The following is a 23,532-nucleotide window of genomic DNA, read 5'->3' as shown; positions in this document are numbered from 1 at the left end:
GAATGCAATTACTCTGGACTCATGTGGAATCAAGCCAGTAGCATATATATATATATATATATATATATATATGTGTGTGTGTGTGTGTGTGAATGCAATTACTCTGGACTCATGTGGAATCAAGCGAGTAGCATATATATATATATATATATATATATATATATTATCATTATTAAGAAAATCTTTAAGCTTAATTATTATCCAAATAAGAAGATAGGAGTTTGTCGTTAGATATTTGATCAAAAGGATCCTTGAGTTCCTGTAGAATTTATCACTAAAATAAAATTCTAAAGATATTTTTTACATTATTAATTTTTAATATTATCTAATTATTTGTTGTCATATTATGAAATTTAAGTTGCAGAATTGTTCCACATAAACAAAAGTCCCTCAAATAAGATTAGTTGATGAATTAATGATAATGAATCAAGTTGATTGGACACTATTAAATTTGGTTATTGTTGGAAATTTATTGTGGGTGTTTTTTTTTCTTTTATGGTGCTTGTGGTGGGTAAGTTGTTTATATTTGAATGTTGTTGTTAATTTCTTGTTATTGTTAATATCATTAATCGATGAATTTTGTTCTAAACAAATCGATGAATTTTACAGAAAATTACATGTGAAAGGAAAGTTGCAGAAAATTATATGAAAATAATTAATGTTACAGAAATATGGAAAGGTTACATTAAGAACTTAATTACAAATTCATTTTGTAACTTTTATATGTACAACCCCAGTTTATAACTTTTCTAAATATGAGTTTGCGGCTTTTCAATGAATTTGATAACTTTTACACATAATTCTGTAATTTTTAGAATAAAATACATAGCATAATATTGTACTTCCTTTTTATAAAGAATAAAAAACGGAAATAAACCCTATAAATTATCTCATTGAGATTCGGAGGGAAAGCATATGTACAAAAGCACAGAAAGAAACATCCAAAGACCAAACAATATTCTATGCATTATAATAATGTAAACCGCTAATACAAGCTACCAGTAACGCGGTGCATTTGTGCATATTTTCGCGTAAATTGATATCTAATCAGAAAACCATAAAATATGTTAGTCTTACCATGTTTCTCTGTGCAAAAAAATAAAATAAAATATGTCGTACTATATTTCTTGCTTGTCTCTATATTGTTTGCCATAGTTTTGAGTCTTGTGGTGTTTTGAATTCGAAACTGATATTAGACTTTTACGCTGTCGTTGAATCAAAAGATTGTCAACAAAAAATAATATGGTCCAATTGTAATAAATTAGTCAATTTGCAATCCAGAACCTGTTTATTTTAAAAAATTCTCAATAATTAGCCTTGACATTATCGTCAGAATGGAATAAGTTAAGCAAACATTATTGTAGGATATTGAAGGGAAAATAACTTACATTAATTAACGTTCACATTAAAAGAAAAACCAATATGATCCATAAGTTGAATTATAAAAGATATATGGGCAAGAAATATTGGTGGAGTGGTGGCATGCAGAAATCAGAATCATATGGATTATACTATCAATTATTAAGAGTCGTTTCCAATTTTTCATGCATGTTACGTACAAAAAGTGAATAATTACTAAATTTCCAAGTACCTGGTTCCTCCCGAACTTCCTTCTTAGGTTCCTAGTTATTTCCCACCCAACCTCCATGAGTTTTCCAAAAATAATGCCAAATCCCAAGCCACCTCTTAGCAATGCTTGAATGTGACTATGTAAGGAGATGCATGCATATTATATGGCTTCCCTTTCGCCTCTCTAGATATATCTATGTTGAGATAGATTCCAGATGTGATAGGAAACATCATCATTATGATAATCTCTTTACTTCAAACGAAAATTGACACTTTATTCTTAAGAGTCTTGCTAATTAACTATTATCGACAATGGCTAAAATTTTTATTTTTTTACTAAAATTTATTTCGGGAATATATTAAAAATCATGGTGGAATGTACATGTACATTAATGATTTTTTAATGAATTTTTTAATTTTTAAGATATTGGTTAGCATTTATCTATTTTTAATATATTTTTTTTGTTTTTAAAGATTTGTGCAGGAAATAGAAAAAAAAAATATTTTTATTGTTTTTAAACATTTTTCTAAGACAAGAAACAGATCGAGAACACGATATTAATTTTGTAAATTAAAAGTTAAAATAGAAAACTATAATAATAGTAATGGTAGTAATAATAATAATAGTAAGCAAACACTTATTTTTCTTCTGATTTTGATTATCTTGATTACTAAGAATGTAAGATAAAAGTAGGAAATTAATTTCGTGCAGAATTGTGGGTATGTACAGGTTCTCAAAAAACATTAGTATTGTTTAGTGCCAATACGCACGCGACGCAAGCACTGCTTTGGGTTGACTTCATCGCTATAAATAAGTGAATTGTTTTTGTTTGGTAGCTAAATTAAAAGTGCCTAAACTCGATGTTGGGTTGGTAATTGCTACAGATAAACATTATATATATTGTATAGATTGTATGTAATTTTGGATTAGTAATAAGTAAACGGAGGGTTTGGGTTCGTTGGGATAACTATTGGGTGTACATGTTTTATTTTTTAAGAATGAATTATATTGTAGTCCGGTGAATGAGAAAGAATTAATATGTGAGGATAAAATTATTTACTGATAACATATTATTATAATATGACTCAAGTACCATAGATACCAAGTAATGGTTATATAAAAATATCTTTTTAGTTGTTGAAAAAAAAAGAGTCCCTAAATCTCGAGTTGAAAGTTTTGCATGGTCAACAAAAAAGAAAACCATTTCCCTTCATACCCATTGTTTTAATTAAATTATTATTTTATAGTATGTACGTATTTAATCAATTAACATTTGCTTTTGAACGATCATATAACAACCAGTTTTTTCGTCTATTTCAATATGGCATGCATATTATCATTTTCTTAAATGAATTTGCCCAATTGGAAATTAGCGAGAGTAAACTGTGTATAATCAATATTCCGTAGTACATGGCCAAAAAAGAATTATAAGATTTGCCCCATATATATATATATATATATATATATATATATATATTAATTCCTAATTAAAGAGTTAAAAAAGTTACAATGAAGTTGATGAATTCTAGTGTACAAAATGTAAAACACGCGAGGTGTTATCTGTGGCCATGTTAGTTGGTTTTACCAACTTTATTCGTGTCCGGACTCCGGACTTTTTTTTTTAATTTATATATTCATTAATGCAAGGGAGTCATAGTCTTATTGTTCACATTCTGATTCTGAATTGATATCTTCGTATGATCTATGTTCCTCATAAAATTAATGCTTTAACTTTTGAAATCAACAGCTTCCTTCAAGTTAAATTTCTGAATCAATAGGCCTAATAAATGTAACATAGTTGAAGAATGGTTTCAATTACATAGATCCCTTTTAGGGTTGAGATACTAACATGAGTTCCAATACATCACTTAAAAATTGCACCTTACGGTACCATTTTTTTTTTCAGCAACAGAAATAGATTTTTTCCATTGATATACAATAAGGAATCAGATTATGAGTATACTCAACATCGAACAACATAAAATTTCTAGTTAAGGAACGTGCTATCAAATTAACTTGTCTTCTACCATATTAAATATGAAAAGAAAGAAAATAATCTCATAATCTCTCTAATTTGATTAAGAATTATTCCACACTAAAAAAAATATCTTCCTCATAATCATGAATTTGATCCACTAGCATCTTGCAATTTGATTCAGTATCACGTTATGATAATTTGTACTTCTTATGTTCAAGAATATTTAACTTAGAGGGGTACGTTTCACTTTCTATTAGAATTACATCATGATTATATATGCTCAAATAACATAATCGCGACTTACTCGTATACCAGTGTTATAAATAGTGTTTCCATATATATATATATATATATATATATATATATATATATATATATATATTATACTTTATATCCTGGATATGGTAGATATACACTGATTCAGATATATCTTTGTAAGTTTTCAGTATCACCTCCTTATTGGTGCGTCTTCATTATTAGCTGAATTCAGTTTTGAGAAGGATCAGTACATCACCTCAGAATTCTCTTAATCTTCCAAACATTTTCCATGGCACATAGGCTCCATTGCGTACTTGTTACTACTTGTTCAACAAAATGAATTTTATTCAGAAATTAAGACCTATTAAAATAGTAAGATAGAAATAGCAAGGCATTTAATTAATTAAAAATGGATAAAATTGTTCCAGACTCCGGAGTACTGATTTTTCATTCTATATTTACACCCTTTTTATTATAAAAATAAAAGGAGGCCGGTTTAGGAATACAATTGTTTTCTTGTAATGATCTAATATTTCAAATGAAATAGAAAGATGAAAGAGATTAAAATAAGATGATTGATATAATAGAAAGAAATAGAGAAAAAATAATATTATTTTATTTTATTATATGAACACGTAATCTCTATTCACACTCTATTTTTCACATTCATCTTGTCTTTCTTTTAACCCCAATTTCTCCTCTTTTACATTTCTTTTAGCGTACACTTTCAAGGATGTTTTTTTTTTTGTATGAATAATGATATATTACGAATATTCAACGGATAAAAAAAACCACCAATTTGAGAATACAACTTTTTTTAAATATTCAAATATTTACAACATACCCCTTAATTATTACATTTACATTTTTCTTTCTTTTTTGCCCTATTTTTTTTTTCAGTGTGTCAACCATGCATGCATTTTTATGTAAAAGTCTAGGCCTTATGATGTCACAATTGACGACTGCTGCAGCTCGAGGCATCTATATATACTGGTCTAAGCCTCTCACTTCGAATGCACACACTCATCAATCATCATATACAGCACACACTCGTTACATATTAATCAAACACCTTCAACCTTCTCTCATTTTCTCAACACCAAAATATGGCAAACCGTGCCAAAAACCATCCCATATTGGTTTCAAAAATCGGCATCATAGGAGCTGGAGTAAGCGGCATAGCAGCTGCGAAACAGCTATCACACCATAACCCTATTGTTTTTGAGGCCTCGGATTCCATTGGTGGAGTTTGGAGTCATTGCTCCTATAACTCAACCAAGCTTCAGTCTCATCGTCGTGATTATGAATTCACTGATTTCCCTTGGCCTCAAAGAGACAATCCTGATTTTCCTACCTATTTGGAGATACTTAATTACTTGCACTCTTATGCTGAGCACTTTGATGTGCTCAAGAACATAAGGTTCAACTCCAAGGTGGTGGAAATCCGCTACACCGGCAACCGGGAAGTCACTGGCTTTGGAAGCCTACTTCCTGGTCTGCCTATGTGGGAAGTTGCTGTGCAGACCAATCACTTAGACACCATTCAGGTCTTCATAACTCAACTAACTACCTTCAAAACTCTTTGGTGTCTATAATATATATACCTAGGGTTTCAGAAATTTTTAAAAACATATTCCGACAAACTTCTAAGTTACTCTGATTAGTTGTTTTTAATTAAAAATGATGAGAAATTGTGAGAATTTCTTCTCACCTGTTTTGGGTCCTTTCTTCATTGCAAAATTAGTTTTATAATATTCTTTTTAAATAAAGTTTTATATGATATTTTTCATTTAATAAGAAAGATATATAATGTTTTTTATTTATTGATTGTTTGAAGCTGATGAGCTATCAATGACTTTTTCTTTAGCCCGGCCCCTTATATGATATTGATAAGCTGAGATGAATATAATTTGAGAATTTACTACCTTGCCCCCATCATATCAAATATTTAATTTATTGATTACAAATTTCCCTATTATATACTTAAATCAATCAACATGCATAAAAAATATCTTTAGAAATAACTTTATTTTTAACACAATTCACTAAATTTTGATACATGCCAACTGTTAGTTTTAACATGATAAATATAAGTATATAATTTTTTTTTCATATGAACAATAAATAATTATTGATTACAGATATATTGATATTATATATATTTGTGGGGGCAGAAATAATTTTTTGTTCAAAAAATAACTAATAAGTAAATATTTTATAACCTAGCAGTCAGATAGAACTAATAAAGGTTTTAATTCCAAATATAATATATATGAACTTACTTACGTACGTTCATTTTGAGTGCATGATCAGTAGTGGTGCACTAGCTAGCTGATGATTATTAATTTCCGTAATCCAATATTGTCATTTATTTCTTTCAGTGGTATGGGTTCGAGTTGGTTGTGGTATGCGTTGGAAAATATGGGGACATAGCAAGGATTCCAACGTTTCCACAGAAGAAAGGGGCAGAGGTATTCAAGGGAAAGGTGATGCATACGCTGGATTACTGTAAACTTGACCAGGAAGCTGCTACTCAACTTCTCAAAGGGAAAAAGGTTGTGGTCGTCGGTTTCAAAAAGTCAGGTCTTGATTTGGCCATGGAGTGTGCTGAAGCAAACCAAGGTAATAATATATAATAATAATCCACTCCCATGTAATTCGTTTACCATTATAACAAAGTTAATTCAAATAGTTGGTGTTTTAATTTTGAAAAAAATTAAAAATACTGCTTGGAAAAACATTTTGTAAAAGCTGCACAAATTAATGATTGGTTGAATGTAGGTAAAATATTAAATGGTATGAATATTCTTGTGAGACAATCTGTGAAGTATAAAATGAAAAACTATTATCTTTTATGAATTACTTTTTTTTTAGGAGGTGAATTACTTATTTATTGTTTAAATTTTTGTTCCCCCTCAAATTATGATCGGTTAAGAAATATTTGTAATAATAAAAATGTCCCAAGCCAAATAATATTATTATTTCAAAATTACTTTTTCTTTGACCACGTACTGGTAGTTTATTATATATTATATATACGGTTCTTTTTTAAAAGAATATATATATATATATATATATATATATATATATATATATATATATATATATATATATATATATATATATATATAAACACATTGGTGATGAATCAATGTGAAAGCAATTATTTTAGAGTTATATTATTCATATATAACAGCTCATATAACATTTTATACAATAATATATTTTATGTTCATTTTTTTCCATTGCATCATTTATAACATCTCATGTTTCTTTCACTTAATTGTTTAATTTGTTGTATAAATAAATTACTGTACAAGGTAACATCTCTCGTTATTTTTGTGCATGTGTATAACTCGATTTTCTTGTGCATTTCTTCTAACTTATTTCCTGTTTTGTCATAAAGGCTGCGTTCAATTCAATGGCCCCAATTGAACATGTTGCCTTTTATTTGTGTGCTGTGGAAAACAGACATTTTTTCTTTTCTTTTCTGGAAGCTCATTTTCATATTCGGACTATTGCTTGTTGTTTTCCGTTCTCTTTTAATTTATTTTCTATCAAAATGTCATTTTCAGTTCTTGTGCTTATATAGCCACATAGGCACCAACGGCGAGACGACATTAATTTTCCATTAGATTTTTTGGTTGGTGTCTAATTAATTCTTATTGAATGCTAATACTAAGTTGGCGCTTTATTTTCCAAGTTGCTACTTGGATGGTTTGATTGCACACTACTGTTCTTTTTATTTTATGTATCAAAAGGTGTTTTGACTTGCCCACTGTTCTTTTCATTTTATTTAATATTTAATATAATAATAATAAAGCTGATATGGCACGAATTTATAGGTCATATAAGTCATATAAAATAGAATTCCACACATCAGTTTTGACTTTCATAGTTTCATAAATGTTGGGAATGCCTTTCAACGACGGATTCCAACCTTCACCCACAGACATGAAAGCCACGTGTAACGGTCTTATACCATATGAAAAGTCCACTGAAATTTCAACACCTCATGCCATCGACCAACTAGAATAAGTGATAAAAAAAATTGGAGATTCTCTATTATTTTTCCCCATAAGTAACAAGAAACTTCTTTTTCCCTTTTTTCACTTATTTATTTGAATTTGATTGTCTCGTCTTTTTTCATCCTGTTACAAAAGAAAAAGACATAAACATAATTAAAATATCACTTATTATTATTTTGTGCAGTATTCATTAATTTTAATTCTATATATTTCTTTCTTATAATAACATTAATTAAGAGAATCTCAAAAAAAAAAAATAAGATTTATATCCTTATGGATAACCTGCAGGGCCTAAGTCCTAAATGAAGATTAGGAGACAAAGAATTACATTATTTTTATGAATAAATATATATCAACACTCATATATATTATCCGACATCTTGAAAGAGAAAGAAAAAAAAAAGAAATATATATATATATATATATATATATATATATTCATATAAAATAAGTGATATGATTTGTTAGGAAAAGAGAAATAAAAGCAAAACAAAAATGTCAACCAGGTATTTAAAATTTGAGAAGTCTAAATATAACTAAGTATATAAGCACTCTATTTTTACTATTTGTATATTGCAGCGTTGTACAATCACATCTCTTCTTTTTACTGTTTCTAAAATTTCAACATGCATAACAACGTTGTTGGTGTCGTGTTCTGATTCTGAAGGACCTGAAGGACAACCTTGCACCATGGTTGTAAGGACTTTGCATTGGACAGTTCCCCATTACTGGATTTGGGGATTGCCATTTTTCTTGTTCTTTTCAACAAGATCTTCTCAGTTTATCCACGAAAGACCAAACCAGGGCTTACTCAGAACCCTTCTATGCCTCATGTGTTCCCCACTGGTAAATTTCCATTAATACACAGGGTCCTAAATAAATGTTATGGTTGTTGTTTCAAGCATTGCTAATGCTTTGTTGTAATGTTATGCAATGAGCTATTACAGAGGCGTGGAATTTCAAAGTTTATTGAGTCCTACCTTTTATGGAAACTTCCATTGGACAAGTATGGGTTAAAACCAGAACACCCCTTTGTGGAAGATTATGCATCTTGTCAAATGGCCATCATGCCAGAAAATTTCTTCTCTGAGGCTGAAAAAGGCAAAATTGTCTTTAAGAAGGCATCAAAGTGGTGGTTCTGGAATGGGGGGATTGAATTGGAAGACAACACTAAGCTGAATGCTGATGTAGTGGTTCTTGCAACTGGTTTTGATGGAAAGAAAAAGCTCAAAACCATTTTACCTGAGCCTTTTTGTAGCCTGTTGGAGTACCCTTCTGGTGTTATGCCTTTATACAGGTAAGAATGAGTGTTCAATTCATTATGCTTACTTCCATACAAAACTATGTGAGGAGAAATAATAAACTCTTCTTAACACACTTTTTTTATTTTTTATAAACTAAAATTAATTAAAATTACAAAATTTTATGGATTTTACTTCTTATTTAATGAGTTACACTCGTGATTTTGTAGTTTCTAATAAACTTTAACTCGAGTAGTTTCTAATAAACTTTAACTAATAATAGAGTGTGTTAAAAAAGTTATGTTAGAGAATGCATTGTTATCACTTGTCATATGTGAGATCTAACAGCTGATTCAAGCAAATCATGACAGGGGAACTATCCATCCATTGATTCCAAACATGGCCTTTGTGGGTTTTGTTGAGAGTGTCTCAAATCTCCACTCGTCAGAGCTACGCTCCATGTGGCTTTCTGGACTGGTAGATGAAAAATTCAAGCTCCCAAGTATTGAGACCATGCTTTCACAAACACTTAAGGAGATAGAAGTGATGAAAAGGTCAACTAGGTTCTATAAGAGGCACTGCATTTCAACTTATAGCATCAACCATAGTGATGAAATTTGTAAAGATTTGGGGTGGAGTTCCTGGAGGAAGAAGGACTGGATATCTGAAGTATTTGGACCCTATAATATTGAAGAATATGCCAAAGAAGATTGAATATGCTTACAACCATTCTCTTAGTGACTACACAAATAGTAGTAGAATAATAAGGAAAAATAACTGTTGTCTAAGAAAGAATTGTCTCAGTAGTTAAAAATGAGGAATGAAAAATTTAGGGATAAGTTTTATATGAAAATGGTGGGCTTAAGTTTAGATGCTCAAGAGTCATGTTCCATAAATGTAGTTAATTCCTTGAAGGTTACAGCAACGTCATATGTATTGCTGAACCTTGTTTCAAATAGCAAGTTCAAATGATATAGAAATTATAATGGATGGTTACTTTGTCAATTGAAGCTAAACTTACGATGTGCAAAAGATACATATATAATCTGACTGTATTTGTGGCAAATGAAGGCATTATTTCCATCTGGAGAGGCATCATCACCCCCATGTGAATGTGATCAAAGGCTCCAAAATCAGCTACATAATTACAGTGATTACAAACTTACAATTCATAGTTACATACTTGTCTGACTCTGAATCAAGCCAGCTGAGATAGCAAACAAAAGAATCAGAATCCTCAAAGACTCTGAAGTATTTTGAGGGTCTCATCGATATGCTTTTCTGGTTGGAACTGATTGTTGTAGACGAGCTGAACCACCCCATTTTTGTCAAGAACATAAGTCTCTCTTCCAGGCAATGATCCAAAGAAATCACCTGGCACTCCCCATTCTTTCCTCACCTTGTTACCCTCATCACTCAACAAAGTAAATGGAAGCCTGTACTTGCTGGCAAATGCCTACATTCCATGAAATGCATTCAGCATAAGACTAATATGATTAATTTAAAAAGAAGAAAGAAACAGTGAAATCGTTGATTTTTACCTTGTGAGAGGCAGCATCATCACCACTTATCCCAACAACCACTGCTCCTGCTTTCTTGAACTTCTCGTATGAATCCCTGAAAGCGCAAGCCTGCAATAAAAAATTAATTAATTAATTAATTAATTAATAGATAGTAAAATAGGCCCCATGACTATATCGATGGTACAATAGCAATCATTTATTGTTTGTTCTTGCATGTATTCTACCGTCACCAGGACAGTGTAATTCAATTGTATGCCTTTACCCTGTTGGAGTTATACCATAATCCTTCATGTTTCATAAACAACCTGTTCTGGACCACTCCATAGAGGTTTTGGGCCCAATCTGACTAACTAAGCTAATGCGCTGTAACTAAAACCCAATAACCAAGCCTCAAAAGGCCTATATCAAGAACCTTCTAGCAGTAGATGAACCTCAATAATAGGGATGCATTTTGGTAAGATTTGTCCAAGGGTGCATTTTCCGCACCATCTCACATTAGAGGTAGCGATTCTGGTAAGATTTGTCTAAGGGTGGTTTTTCCGCACCATCTCACATTAGAAACACTAAGATAATTAAATCAAGAATAGTATAAATAAACCTAGTAAGATTTGAGGTACTCTCTAACTTTTACCCTCGATTTGTGTCATGCATACACTACTTAAGCATTGGAGTTCTTGCAAGTAAAACATTGGAGTTCAACTTGTGAGAATCTATGGAGATTCAGCTCGAATATTTCACTTCTGAAGACTGCTGGTGAACAAAACTAAAACCCTTCTCTTCCCTTCCTTTTCAAAAGAACAAAAATGCCTTCCTATATCATATAAAGTTTTAATTCATGTAGTTCCTATAGTTACACGAACTTTGTCTTTTAGTTCCTATACTTAAAAAATCTCCTTTTAGTCTAACAAGGACTAAAAGGGATTAAAAATGATATGTGGAGGGACTAAAAGACAAAGTTTGTGTAACTATAGGACCAAACCGAGTAATAAAGCTCAAATAAATCTTAGCATATCAAGTCTGAAACATGTCATTAAACAATACAATTGCCTTTTGTTCATATGCAATTATGCAACATAAATAGTACACCATACATCCTCTGTTGAGTTATAAATTTGGAAAATGTTTAGAACTGCAAAACTTAAAAAATTGGCATCTCCACTCAGAAATACATTAGAAGACATTGTGGTGTATTTACCTGTTTGGTACAGCCAGGGGTCTCATCAGCAGGGTAGAAATACACAATTACTGGTTTTCCTTTGAAGTTGGAGAGGCTCACATTCTTCCCATTCTGATCTTTCAGCGTAAAATTCGGTGGCTTTGAACCTTTATTCACCTGTCAAGGAATATATATATTATATATATATATATATATACACACACAAAGGAAGAGAAAGCTGATGGGTTGTAAGAACTAAGAAGTTAGGAAGATACATGCTAAAAGAGGCACAGAAAGTGGATGAAAAGCAAAATGTACCTTGGCGAAAATGGTGCCTTTGAGTGAAGAAGATGAAGGGATCGATGAAACGGAAGAATGAGATAACTTGAGGCCGAAAAATTGAGAATTTGATGGTGTGGAAGGAAATGGGAGGTTTTGGGAAGATGGGTGGTTGGGAGAGTGAGTGCGAAGCAAGGTGGGAACACAATGGTTTGGGACAGTGAGGGATGCCATTGGTGAGAAACGAAATGGGAAGATGATTCTCGTGCTTCAAGTTAGGATGGAGAGAGATAAGGGAAATCTCTAATGGCTGGTGAATCAGAGATAGAGAGGATTGGCTTTCTGGTGTGGCGTGGACAAATTCTGACCCCAACCTCTCTCTCTTTTTAACTCTTTATCCTTCCTTCCGCGCCATCAGTCTACAAAAAAAAAAGCTATCTGTGATTTTTTTTTAATATCTATGAATAAACCATTTTTTACTGTTGTCAATTTTTTTAACATATTATTGACAAAGAGTATTCCCTTTTCATATCTCTTAGGTTTGTTCTCGATACCTTTAGATGATTTTGTAAATATTTTGCACTGAATAACATTTTTTCTTAATTTTTTTTATCATTTCTTTTATTTCTAATATTAATATTATTTAAAAAATTATAAAACCTGTCTGGACATAAAAAAGAAAATAACTGGGCTACACGTTTATGACGGCGATACTAAAGCGTGCGTTTTGTTTGAGCGCCTATTGCATTTTGTGTCGATGGCTGGTGCTGTCAGTACGGTTTCCGGCGAACTGAAGCCGTCGATCTTGGATCGTGTGCGAGCAGCACCGCCGCCTCCTGATTCCTCCCTTCTTTTGGCTACCAGACCTCCCAGGCATCTCTCTCCCTCTCTTTCTTTCTGCTTCGCTCCTAACCTTACCTTATATCACTTCACATGTTCTTTTATATTAGGGTTTTGATTCTTAACTTGACATAATTAACTGTAATTGTAATTGTAATTTTTCTGCAGACAAGCGGTGTCCTACTTGACATGCTCAAAGCTTTGTGCAATTTGTTTTGTTGCTGGCGCGATTTTCGGTTACTCGCTCAGGGGACGAGTTAAGCGTTGGGCTTCCAAGATTCTCAAGAAGCTCAGCTGAAACTAACATAATTCAATGATTCTCATTACAGGTATTCATTTGGTTGGAATTCACCTTCATAGATCAAATGTAAAAGTACAATACTACTATCAATTTTGTGAAATTCTTAGAGGCTCCGTTATTGTGCTTCATACGGATTTTGGAATGAGTTTGATGGTCACAGATTCAATTACTTATGTACACAACGGCTTGTTAATTTCTGCTCGGTGTTATGGTTTTTAACTTCATTTAACTCAGTTTGCTATTACTTCATATGTGAATTATGATCATCTTGTTCTCAGGCATTCCTGGTCAAGGATGATGAATTTGATTCATTAAAATGGATAGTTTCTGATATTTTGTGTTGAGTTGAGAGGGTTTTGAATTTTGATTGATAACTTGCGCTGGTTTAGAAAATCAGTTCAGTATCTCAAGCAATGTAAGTTCAAACTGTTTCTTGCTTCTAAGACCCCCTCCTCTACTTATAAGTTCTAATTGTCAAGTTGGATTATACTTAAAGGGTTAAATATTTTTTTGTCCATATTGTTTTTTTCATTTTCGTCCCAACAATTTTTTTTTTCCGTTTTAGTCATTATAAAATATATTTATTTTATTTTTTGTCTTTAAAATAATTTAGATATTTTTTTTCACTGTTCTAAGATATTTTTTTATGGTTCAAAGTTCTATCTAAAGTTTTTTAAACAGGAAAAATAAAATAAACATATTTTATAAGAACTAAAATGAATTTTTTAACAGAAATGAAAATGAAAAAAAAATGCTAAATTACAAGGATAAAAAATATATTTAAATCTTATAATTAATTGGTTATTCAGATGTGTACATGGCTGTTGTACCATTTTCATTGTATCCACTTATTTTCCTATTTTTTTCCATTTCCATTTTTAGTCGACATATCATATTTTCACTCAATTATAAAAATATCATGTTTTCACGTCACTTTTATTTTTAAAAAAATTGGAAGAAAAAAAAAAGGTAAAACAAACCAGCGAAAATACCCTTTTATTTTCTACTTTTCAAGTTCAATGTTCTTGAGAGTTTCCTCAGTCCTGCATTTCTCCTTTTAGGCATCTTTTCCAGGAATCTCAAACAACTCTTATAATAAGGAAAATGAAAGGATACACAAGGCAATATTTACCAGAACACGAGCAACTATACAATTAATATTTCCCGATAATTTACTCGAGTTTTCATGTTGGAAATTACTTGAAATTAAAATCTGATCGTGATAGACAAATGTAAAACATAAATATCGAAATCGGGTAGCAACTTAACAAACAGTCAAACACAGGAAAATTACTGTCGGTTTGATTCGGATCTATACTCTCGAGTCCTAGAAGGCCCAAATATTCTTGTCCTCCATTCTGCCTTTCATATATTTAGATTTTTTGGACGTGCTTGTTCACGTTATTGGTACAAAAAAAATAATACAGTACAAGTAATTTATTGGCATGCAAACTGTAGCCCGTCAAAAATTACACCATGATCTCTCTCTAAATTGATATATAGAGGTGCTCTGTAGACAAAGATAATGCCTACGATCAATAAATGCTAATTTATCTAAATCGGTGAAGGTACAAAACTGAAAGCGGCACTCTTTGCATTGAACCCAAAAAAACGAGTCAGTGGGGTTTCGGCACATAACCATCAACAGCGAAGTTCCGAGTGGCAGCAGGAATAGCTAAACGAATTCCATCAAGTTCAGGTTTTGCAATCACTTGGCAACCCAGACGTGATCTGCATAGTTCCAAAATTTAGTCAAGGTTGAATTTGAGGGGGACAAAAACGGAAAACGAAAATTTCAAATCCCAAGTTCATAGATAGGAAACTCACGTTTCAGTGAGCCCAAAAGCTAGATCCAACATGTCATTTTCCTCATCAGTTGGATCTTCCAATTTGTTGTATTGTTCTACGTCCTGCACAAAGTTCAGTAATTCGACCCTCTTGTAAATGGAAAATGGTATTTCAAAAAAAAATTCAATAAAGTTAATTTCAAGCAACATTTCACTACATAGATCAGATCACTAGCGATGTACCATGACTATAACATGGCAAGTTGAACACGCAATCGATCCTTCACATGCTCCTGCAATAACATCAAGTAAGAAATCAGCTAAGGCGAAATGACAAGTTGAATCAATAATGAAAATGCTATGAGCAAATTGAAATATTATGTGGCACACGAGAAAGCATATCCATCATAAGCAAAGAAGGGGAAAATTTTCTTCTCAAGTGAACTTGTCTCTAAAGTAAGCAATTAAAAGTGTATTCAGCCTTATTTTGATTTAAAAGTGGAGTCAAAATCCATTAAAAACAGACTCATTTTAGGGGAGCTTTTTCCTAAGCAAATGCAACACCCAACACAATGAAAAGTGATTCTAGCAAAACTAACAGCAAAAATAAAAAAAGATTATCCCAATAAGTGGGGTGACTAGATGGATCAAATATAACCAACGTGCTATGTCAAACATTTAAAAGAAAAAAAAAACAGAGCAGTATTCAGAAGACCAAAATCTTGAGGCAAAATAATAGAATTCTAAAATCAAAGCTCTTGCCTTCTAGTTCTATGTCGTTTTCATGAGCAGCTTCTAACATAGACATTCCAACAGGGACTTTGATAAGCTTCTCCTCACCGTCCTTATCAATAAAAGTTACAGATATCCTGCATAATGTTGCCTCAAAAAGTAAGGAGCAGAATGACAACTGTGCTCTCTCTTTTTTTTTTATTTTAATAAACTCACATGATGCACTATTGACATCTAGTAAATTTTGGTTAATGTCCAGAATCAAGCAGCAGCCTAACTCCTGCTCGGATATTATATCATACCGCCATGGTAGACAACATGAAATCTCTTAGTTAGAGAAGAGTGCTAAACCTCAATAATTCACAAGACATTAACATTCTCTACATTTTGAAAATGTCTTAAAAAATTTAATCATTAGAAGAAAAATATATAGAAGTAAATTTTTCCAATAAGCTCAAGTATATAATGTCAGTTCTTAAGTCTTCCGTTTCGGGAGATCAAAATATTGCATATGCTGTATGATAAAGTAGCTATATAGCTACTGAACTTATAGATTGTACTCTCAACAACCACTTATCTAGGTAAAAATTAGACAATAAAAAAAGGCCATTTTATAAATTGGAGAGTCCTTGTTCAATGACCAAATCGTGCTTAGCAAGAAACAAGAAATCAGCAGTTAGTCTTCAGAGTGTACACATGTAGTCTGTCAAAATATAACATCAACACTAACAAAATTACCAAATTTTGCATGGTTATTTTACACTACTCTATGTTTTTTTTAAGAGCCCATAACCTTAACAAAACAATGGAGAAGTGATCTATATATATAATCAACATTCCTGCATCCAAAATTATAACACAAACACAATCAATAGCAAGTTTTGAATGCAATGACATATTTATAAAAGGATCACATACTCCAAAAAATCTGTGATCTCAAATAAAAAGAACTTACGCTTGTTCTTGTTCACTCCTTTCCTTGGTAGTGTTGTTAGTAGTCATTGTTGAAAGGAAATTATGCTTTTCTATCATGGCTCCCTTGTATAACTTAGTAAATGAATGATGTTGAAACTATTTAAGAAAAAACAAAATAATTACAAATTAAAACAGAGATAAGCATAAATCAATGCCATAAGAAAGTAAAAATGTAATAAAACCATTTCTCCAGTATTCCTAAACCAAATGTACACAGAATTTCTAAAATTTTTGGATTGCACAAACATTTGCCCACATAGTTGCCAATTTGACAAATACTTAGAATGTTAATTATTATAAAACCCTCGGTAATATAATCTCTCCTCACTCCAAACTAGTAACTAAATTGATAGAAAGACTTCCAGATTTCTGGGTTTGGGTTTACTAAATGCTAATTTTGGTCTGTCCGAGAATTCAGAGACAACCAAATCCCTTCTAGAATTACCTATTAAGATCAATATAGGAAACCAATAAGCTCGCACGCAAAAACCATAATACAATGTTAAATTTATCTACATCTTTAGAATAGCCAGAATCAGAAATAGAGAAAAACACTGCACAAGTTGGGGTCCATTTTTCCCAATCCTCTGCTAACCACAAACTTGTTGGCTATTTTAGCTATAGAGTGGAGAGTCCCTTAAAATGATGGAAAAGGTTAATGTCGTTATCATACGGTTATTTCCAATTCATCCAATATCTCCAATCTTAAAACTCTGACACAAAGGCATCCATATTTAACAGTTATTTCATCAAATAGCAGGTCGCATCACACTTCAAAAACACGAACACTCACTTTTTCATAAGATAATAAAAAAGTAAACAAAAATACAGATTACATCCAGATTCTCTTTCAAACAAAGCTAGAAATCAGACTAGTGTCTCCCATGCTAACCATCCATCAAGTAAACATATTTATTTCTATCTATTGAGATCGTAAAAAGCAATATAATGTGGAAATAGCAATAAATAGTTTAATAGAACGATTCTAAACAAATGTAGCTGGTCCAGATTTTCAAACTTGACAGAAATTGAATACAATTGCAGGAAAGAAAGAAAGAAAAAAAAGACTAACCAGAGGTTGCTTGTAATGATATCTTGCGCTTCGAATATATCCTACTCCACACAAGGATGTACAATTCCCTGTCAAATAAAGAAGAAAAAGAAAAAAAAATAGTTGAATATGTTCAATATAATTCATGCTATGAACTATGGGAGGTAGAGAATATTAATAAGTAGAAGTACTTGTGCAGAGGTGTTTAACGATCGAAGCTCCGACTCTAGCTACTTTGGAATTTTGCATAGTGATTTTAGGGGTTTAAGAAACCCTAAAATTGCAGAGGAAAAATAAACAAATTGATATATTATATATATAAAAAAAAGATATCTTCACACCAGAAAAAAAAATTGCAATTGCAAATTGAGAAATTAGTTCTAGCAGGAGAAGCCTAACAAGGCAGCACTTGTGAAGGCGAGCCCAATTACTGGAAGCCCAAAAGCCCAACTATAAAATTTTGCAAAACTTGTTAAAATCTCAAATCTCCCACCAAATGGTGTAGACCAATCAATTTTCTTTTTTCTTTTTAGATAGATATTCCAGTGTATGCTTCCCCATGGTAGCTTTTGTGTATCCACATATCTAACGCGCCGTATTTGTTTGTTTTGCCAAAGGAAACTGAAAAAGCAGATACCCCGAGTGGCGCGTAAGGGAACAGAAGGAAAGAAAAAGAAATATACAACCCAACAACACCAATTGCCAACACAACTACTGATTTAGTTTTTCCAACCATAGATATAGTTTTTTGCCCCAACTAACTATTAACTATAGACATTAGTTTCAAATTTGGTTCTGTAAAACTAACACACATATCATTTCTTATCTCCAGCTAATGACCTCTTCTCTTCTCTATCAGGTATCAATCTCTGCATTCATTTTCTTTTATTTATGTTTCGAATGCCACTTCAGTGATCTTCTCCATCAATTATTACTGCTGCCTTCAATTATTAGGCAATTGCTAAACTTCATTTTCCATTAAGAACATATTTATTAGGAAAGCATGCATTTAACTATAAGAAGCTCATTGAACATGAATAAAATCTATACCTTCACAATTGGATGTGCTTGAGATTATCAATGAATGTTTTCCTTCTGCTTATAGGTGATTGATCTTAAATAGTTAAATCTCAATCTATCTTTTTATTGTTTCTTTTCTTATTTTAAATACTTCTATGCAGCCAGATAATAAAGAAAAAAACATGACATCTTTTGAAGAATTTAAAACTTGACTTGCTGATTCATGTATTTCTCTCAATTAGTGTAACATCTGAAGGGACTGCATAGTTTGGGTGTTGGATTTGCTGAGTTTATCAATGGAAGATGCTGGAGGTTCCAAATTGCATGGAATTAAGCAGATTGTGAGATTGAAGGAAATATTTCAGAAGTGGCAAACTGTAACTCTGGGCTCAAAAGATTCCAACAATCATTCTGATGTGACTCGTCATCATGGGGGCATATCACCAATGATTAACAAAAGGCTAACAAATATTGTGTATTGTGACTCTGATGAGGATGGTTGCTACAGCCCTCAACCACCACATGATGTTCCCAAAGGGTACTTAGCCGTCTATGTTGGGCCTGAGCTTCGGAGGTTTATCATTCCCACAACCTACCTTAGCCACCCTTTGTTCAAGGTTTTGCTGGAAAAAGCTGCAGAGGAATTTGGGTTTGATCAGAGTGGTGGACTCACCATTCCATGTGAAATTGAGACCTTTAAATACCTCTTGAATTGCATAGAGAACCATGATGACAGCTCCAGTAAGTTAATTATGTTACTTTATATCATTTTGTGTACTCTGTCTCTTGCAAATGAATTCCAATTAGGCTGAATTAGCATTTCAATGTTCCAGTGTCTCACCATCATCAATAATATAGATTTAGCCAAGAAAGCTTTTTGAAATGCAATTTTTTTGAAAATAATTTTAGAAAGGTATAGGTGTGGTTTTGTGAGCTTGAAATATTTGGATCACCCTAACTTGTTGTTGTGTTTTATGTTAATTTAGCATCTTAATTGACCCAAATTATTTTTGTTTGCTTTCACCATTATCATACTTATTATAAATGAATTAGCACTTTACCATGGTATAGGGGGAGAAAAAGAGAGGAAGAATATTTGTCTTTGTTGTTTGTTCTTTTCACCTTTTTCCAATAATAATAATAATAATAATTTTACACCATTTTGAATATACCATTCCTACACAAGAACGGTAAGACAAGAAAAGGCACACATTAATTCAAAGGCATTCTATCCATTTTTCTTTTTGCAAAACATGTGTGAAAAATGATGCACAATGTGGTATTAGTAACCCTTTCCTTTTTAACTAACTTTCAGACTCTTGGTGGAATTGCAGCTGGAAACACAGGAACTGTGGAAGAATAACTAATTGGTCTGATCTTTATAGAGGTGCAATCATAGTGCTGGTTTCAAGTGTAAGGAAGGTTTCCTTTGCTTCTATCTTCATTGTTATGATTTCTTGCGTGAACAATGATAGAATACCCCATTTAGAAAGATTTCTGATGCCTTATTTGCTTGTAGAACAGTTGTTAAACATCTATGTACTTTTCATCCAATGTTCTCCTAATACATGTACTTTGCCAACATATTCAAATAGAAAATTTTTGACATTTAATGTACCATTTTCCACTAAGGGATGCGAAAATGTGTGTTTCATTTTTGGGTTTGAAGTAATTGATTTTCAATTGTATGATTCTCAACCATCATTCTCGTGATTTAGGCTTTGTTCATGCACCTCTAATGTGGCCTCATTATGAGATGCTGAAGACTTTCGTATACACATTTTCATACAGCAGAAGCTATTTCTTTTCTTCTTTCAAAAGGAAAATAAAATATAAAAATAACATATGAACATCATGTGCTTTTGTAACATAATCTTGAATCAAATCCCGTTTTGAGCTGTCCCAGTTCCATTCAGACCATATGCCTATTTATTATTTAGTATGCAATAATTGAAGTACTCTTGATGTCCTGAAAATAAAGCATCCGTTATTCTCTTTTCTCATCATATGCGCACATGATGGATGGGAGACAACATGAATGTGATTGCTAACAATATCTGATCTTTAAATATTTTTATATTCGTAATTTATATATTTATTGATGATGTTGAAGAATCGTGTCCTTGTTTTTCGGCCATGAATGAACAAACATTGTTTTTCTTGCTTTTCTTTTACTTTTAATGGGCTTACGGTTCTCAATGCTCATGAGATCATGATGACGCCCCCATAACAATTCTTATAGTAGGAAAAGAGCAAATTTTATCCTTATAATCATATAATAATATTTTAGTATGTACTATTTACATTCTCTTATTTGTTAAATACACTCATTTTTTTAATGTAAAATTACTTATATAACATTATTTATCCTTATAATCTGTCATTTGTGTTTTTACCGTACCTTCCTTTTGTTGCTCATATAAAACTTTTTCCAAAAACAAATCACGCAGACTAGAGAATTACAAAACACAAAATTGATCAACCCACTCAAGGATTAACATGTTAATAACATCGAAAAGAAAACGATTCTAATTAAGATTTATCACATTATGTTAAGTTCTTCCCCACCTTAAATTCCATTCTATAAAGCCTAGATAGGTAATCTGAAACGAGTGCGGATATGAGAATACGACATTTTTTGGAAATTAAGGATATGATAAGTCTTGGATATGCTAGTAAAAAAGTAAAATAAAAAATTATATATGAATGCAAAATAAAATTAATTACAATGAGTTTCTGTTACTGCTTCAATGCAGTAATCCCAAAACATCTCACCAGCCCAGCCCCACCACATGTAATTACATGAATATCTCTAAAGGTGAAATGAAAAAACAAATACACAAATAGGAGAAAGTTAGATACACTCCAACAGGAGTATGATATCTGCACAAAGAAAACCGGCATACAGCTGAATCCCACAAATTGATATACCAGATTCTAAATTTTCATAATTCTTGCTTCTCGTGCCCAAATAGCGAGAGAGATGGTCCTCTAACCGTGATTTCTTCAAAATACCATATATGAGAGAACCGCTCACATAAAAAAGACGTCTAGTATTCTCAATAGAGGGATGAGCTATAGTATTTCATCTGTAACCAGTCACAGAAGACCGACACTTGTGAAGAAACCAGTGAGGAAAAGATAAAATATAGAATGAATCCTCCAAGATACCAGAACCAAAATTGGTAGTCATATATCCCAGTTTGTAAATACCAATTCACATAACCACCCAAAAATAATTACAAGAATCATTATCAACCTTCACCCAGTTTCTATACTGCACTTATGCAACTTATGCTTGGGCAAATCCCAGCTACAGATAAATGCACTGCAATCATTTCCCTACTAACGAAATATTTGAACGCCTCATTCAACTGAATCGAACCTCTCCCAATTCAATTAGGCCTGAAATGAAGTAAAAACATAGACCAAATAAGGTCCATGGTAATTCACTCAATTCCCTTCTACCAGAATCTTGTTTTATATATATATATATATATATTACAAGAGGCAGGAGTCGTAAGTGTCGACAAGACATTGTACTATTTGAAGAATATCCTACAACCCCTCTTTTGTCAAACAAAACAGAAAATACAAATAAATATCATTTTTTAAGAATTTAAATAAATAAAAAATGTATGGCCATAAAAAGGAAGAAAGTAAATAAGAGACACAATTTTGCTATTCCTTCAACTTGATATTCATATAGGGCCATACGTCCACATCCTCATGAAAAAATTAAACTCAAACTACATAATACAGAGTAGTATAAGCAGTATATGTTTCACTCTTTGTTCCACCCTAGACTCTTTCTTGAAATTTATATTAGCTATTATTCAAGCTCAAGTATACATCTCCATCTTTGTTCACTGACACTGGAATAAACGTTGAAATGAAATCCCAAAATTCTCTTTCATTTCTATTCCAAGCAGCATATTCAAACAAAATACAATAAAGTAAACTAGTTTCTAACATTCAAAAATAAAAAGAATTTTTTCAGCAATTAAACCTGAAATATAATCATGCATATAGTCCCCTTTTACTTTCCCATAGACCATTTTGCCTACCTGAAAACACATGAGAAGCTGTCTGGGTACTGTTTGAAACCAACATACCACATCAACTCATGTTGTAAAATTAAAATATACCACAAAGACAAGACTCAAATCATTGCTCCAAAGTGAGACATATTCCTCTATGTCAACCGACTTTTCTGAAGTAGAGGAGAGACCTGCATCCCATGATTGATTCAAAACCCACAACAGGATAAAATAAAAATAATACCAAAAATATTTAAGAGTTTAAAACAGTATAACCCAACTACTGTGTAAGAGTTGACAGGCAAATGATGCGTTATAGGTTCCTCAACAACATGAAGAAGAACTTCATTCGTATGTTTGGCCCGCACCAAAGATTTTTGAAGCAAGTCCACTAAGGTACAACACAAGAATAAGTTTCATTAAGCATAAAGAAGTTGCACAAACTACAACATAATAGTTGGGAATAGAGGAAAGAATATTGTAAAAATTTTTACTTATGACACCACAGAATCGACTGCATGTTTGAGGTAATTGAACATGAGGCTTGACTTCAAACATTCCTCCTTGATCAATTTTAACATATATTGCCCCTACCATGCCAGCTTTATTAAGAGGGCTATCTAGAATGCATCGCAGAGCCTGAAGAAGTCAAAGAGTTAATTCTGATTCTAAAAGTTATTTATGCAAATCTGTACGGTGTATCAAGAGATTTAACGTGAAAAACGGAACTACACTTCAGATTTAGAAAGATAC

At 32.0% G+C, this 23,532-nt stretch overlaps 5 protein-coding genes and 1 long non-coding RNA gene across 8 annotated transcripts; 3 read left to right on the top strand and 3 right to left on the bottom strand.

Annotated features, from left to right (window-relative positions):
• The first annotated feature begins 4,834 nt into the window (after positions 1-4,834).
• LOC114393995 (probable flavin-containing monooxygenase 1) lies at positions 4,835-10,080 on the top strand. The gene is made up of 5 exons (XM_028355530.1): positions 4,835-5,353; positions 6,188-6,428; positions 8,502-8,680; positions 8,782-9,131; positions 9,447-10,080. The coding sequence occupies exons 1-5, from the start codon at positions 4,913-4,915 to the stop codon at positions 9,787-9,789; spliced, it is 1,554 nt and encodes a 517-aa protein (XP_028211331.1). The 5' UTR covers positions 4,835-4,912; the 3' UTR covers positions 9,790-10,080.
• On the bottom strand, positions 10,050-12,400 carry LOC114393996 (peroxiredoxin Q, chloroplastic-like). Its single transcript, XM_028355531.1, has 4 exons — positions 12,073-12,400; positions 11,794-11,931; positions 10,617-10,706; positions 10,050-10,531 (listed from the first exon to the last, which is right to left on the bottom strand). Exons 1-4 carry the CDS (start codon positions 12,265-12,267, stop codon positions 10,313-10,315), a joined length of 642 nt encoding a protein of 213 aa, XP_028211332.1. The 5' UTR covers positions 12,268-12,400; the 3' UTR covers positions 10,050-10,312.
• A 310-nt stretch (positions 12,401-12,710) lies between these two features.
• On the top strand, positions 12,711-13,518 carry LOC114393997. Its single transcript, XM_028355532.1, has 2 exons — positions 12,711-12,906; positions 13,042-13,518. Exons 1-2 carry the CDS (start codon positions 12,791-12,793, stop codon positions 13,169-13,171), a joined length of 246 nt encoding a protein of 81 aa, XP_028211333.1. The 5' UTR covers positions 12,711-12,790; the 3' UTR covers positions 13,172-13,518.
• Positions 13,519-14,414: 896 nt separating this feature from the next.
• On the bottom strand, positions 14,415-18,032 carry LOC114391846 (2Fe-2S ferredoxin-like). The gene is made up of 7 exons (XM_028352838.1): positions 17,911-18,032; positions 17,741-17,808; positions 16,649-16,764; positions 15,724-15,830; positions 15,205-15,254; positions 15,002-15,084; positions 14,415-14,905 (listed from the first exon to the last, which is right to left on the bottom strand). Exons 1-7 carry the CDS (start codon positions 17,966-17,968, stop codon positions 14,791-14,793), a joined length of 597 nt encoding a protein of 198 aa, XP_028208639.1. The 5' UTR covers positions 17,969-18,032; the 3' UTR covers positions 14,415-14,790.
• A 347-nt stretch (positions 18,033-18,379) lies between these two features.
• On the top strand, positions 18,380-20,467 carry LOC114391845. 3 transcript variants are annotated; one of them, XM_028352835.1, is made up of 3 exons: positions 18,380-18,578; positions 18,982-19,480; positions 20,055-20,467. In XM_028352835.1, exons 2-3 carry the CDS (start codon positions 19,036-19,038, stop codon positions 20,450-20,452), a joined length of 843 nt encoding a protein of 280 aa, XP_028208636.1. In that variant the 5' UTR covers positions 18,380-18,578; positions 18,982-19,035; the 3' UTR covers positions 20,453-20,467. The 3 variants fall into 3 exon arrangements, with proteins under 3 accessions (XP_028208636.1, XP_028208638.1, XP_028208637.1); XM_028352837.1 differs by having other exon boundaries at positions 18,413-18,578; positions 20,074-20,231; XM_028352836.1 differs by lacking the exon at positions 18,380-18,578 and adding an exon at positions 18,694-18,824.
• A 942-nt stretch (positions 20,468-21,409) lies between these two features.
• Positions 21,410-23,532, bottom strand: LOC114393279. Its single transcript, XR_003662522.1, has 2 exons — positions 23,274-23,532; positions 21,410-23,170 (listed from the first exon to the last, which is right to left on the bottom strand). It is a non-coding gene; the product is annotated as an uncharacterized LOC114393279 (long non-coding RNA).

Source organism: Glycine soja, chromosome 17 (genome assembly GCF_004193775.1).
Source record: "Glycine soja cultivar W05 chromosome 17, ASM419377v2, whole genome shotgun sequence".
Classification (NCBI taxonomy): Eukaryota; Viridiplantae; Streptophyta; class Magnoliopsida; order Fabales; family Fabaceae; genus Glycine; species Glycine soja.
This window is presented reverse-complemented; position numbering and strand designations above follow the sequence as displayed.

What these genes read in the sequence shown, in the direction of transcription:
- LOC114393995 (XM_028355530.1), top strand. Translation starts at nt 4,913, where the DNA reads ATGGCAAACCGTGCCAAAAACCATCCCATATTGGTTTCAAAAATCGGC. An exon ending in GCCTCATGTGTTCCCCACTG is followed by an intron (nt 8,681 to 8,781) that starts GTAAATTTCCAT and finishes GAGCTATTACAG; the next exon opens with AGGCGTGGAATTTCAAAGTT. An exon ending in GGTGTTATGCCTTTATACAG is followed by an intron (nt 9,132 to 9,446) that starts GTAAGAATGAGT and finishes AAATCATGACAG; the next exon opens with GGGAACTATCCATCCATTGA.
- LOC114393996 (XM_028355531.1), bottom strand. Translation starts at nt 12,267, where the DNA reads ATGGCATCCCTCACTGTCCCAAACCATTGTGTTCCCACCTTGCTTCGC. An exon ending in AAGGCACCATTTTCGCCAAG is followed by an intron (nt 11,932 to 12,072) that starts GTACATTTTGCT and finishes ATTCCTTGACAG; the next exon opens with GTGAATAAAGGTTCAAAGCC. An exon ending in CCCCTGGCTGTACCAAACAG is followed by an intron (nt 10,707 to 11,793) that starts GTAAATACACCA and finishes TTTTTATTGCAG; the next exon opens with GCTTGCGCTTTCAGGGATTC.
- LOC114393997 (XM_028355532.1), top strand. Translation starts at nt 12,791, where the DNA reads ATGGCTGGTGCTGTCAGTACGGTTTCCGGCGAACTGAAGCCGTCGATC. An exon ending in TTGGCTACCAGACCTCCCAG is followed by an intron (nt 12,907 to 13,041) that starts GCATCTCTCTCC and finishes ATTTTTCTGCAG; the next exon opens with ACAAGCGGTGTCCTACTTGA.
- LOC114391846 (XM_028352838.1), bottom strand. Translation starts at nt 17,968, where the DNA reads ATGCAAAATTCCAAAGTAGCTAGAGTCGGAGCTTCGATCGTTAAACAC. An exon ending in AGGAGTGAACAAGAACAAGC is followed by an intron (nt 15,831 to 16,648) that starts GTAAGTTCTTTT and finishes AACATTATGCAG; the next exon opens with GATATCTGTAACTTTTATTG. An exon ending in CTTGCCATGTTATAGTCATG is followed by an intron (nt 15,085 to 15,204) that starts GTACATCGCTAG and finishes AACTTTGTGCAG; the next exon opens with GACGTAGAACAATACAACAA.
- LOC114391845 (XM_028352835.1), top strand. Translation starts at nt 19,036, where the DNA reads ATGGAAGATGCTGGAGGTTCCAAATTGCATGGAATTAAGCAGATTGTG. An exon ending in GAACCATGATGACAGCTCCA is followed by an intron (nt 19,481 to 20,054) that starts GTAAGTTAATTA and finishes ACTAACTTTCAG; the next exon opens with ACTCTTGGTGGAATTGCAGC.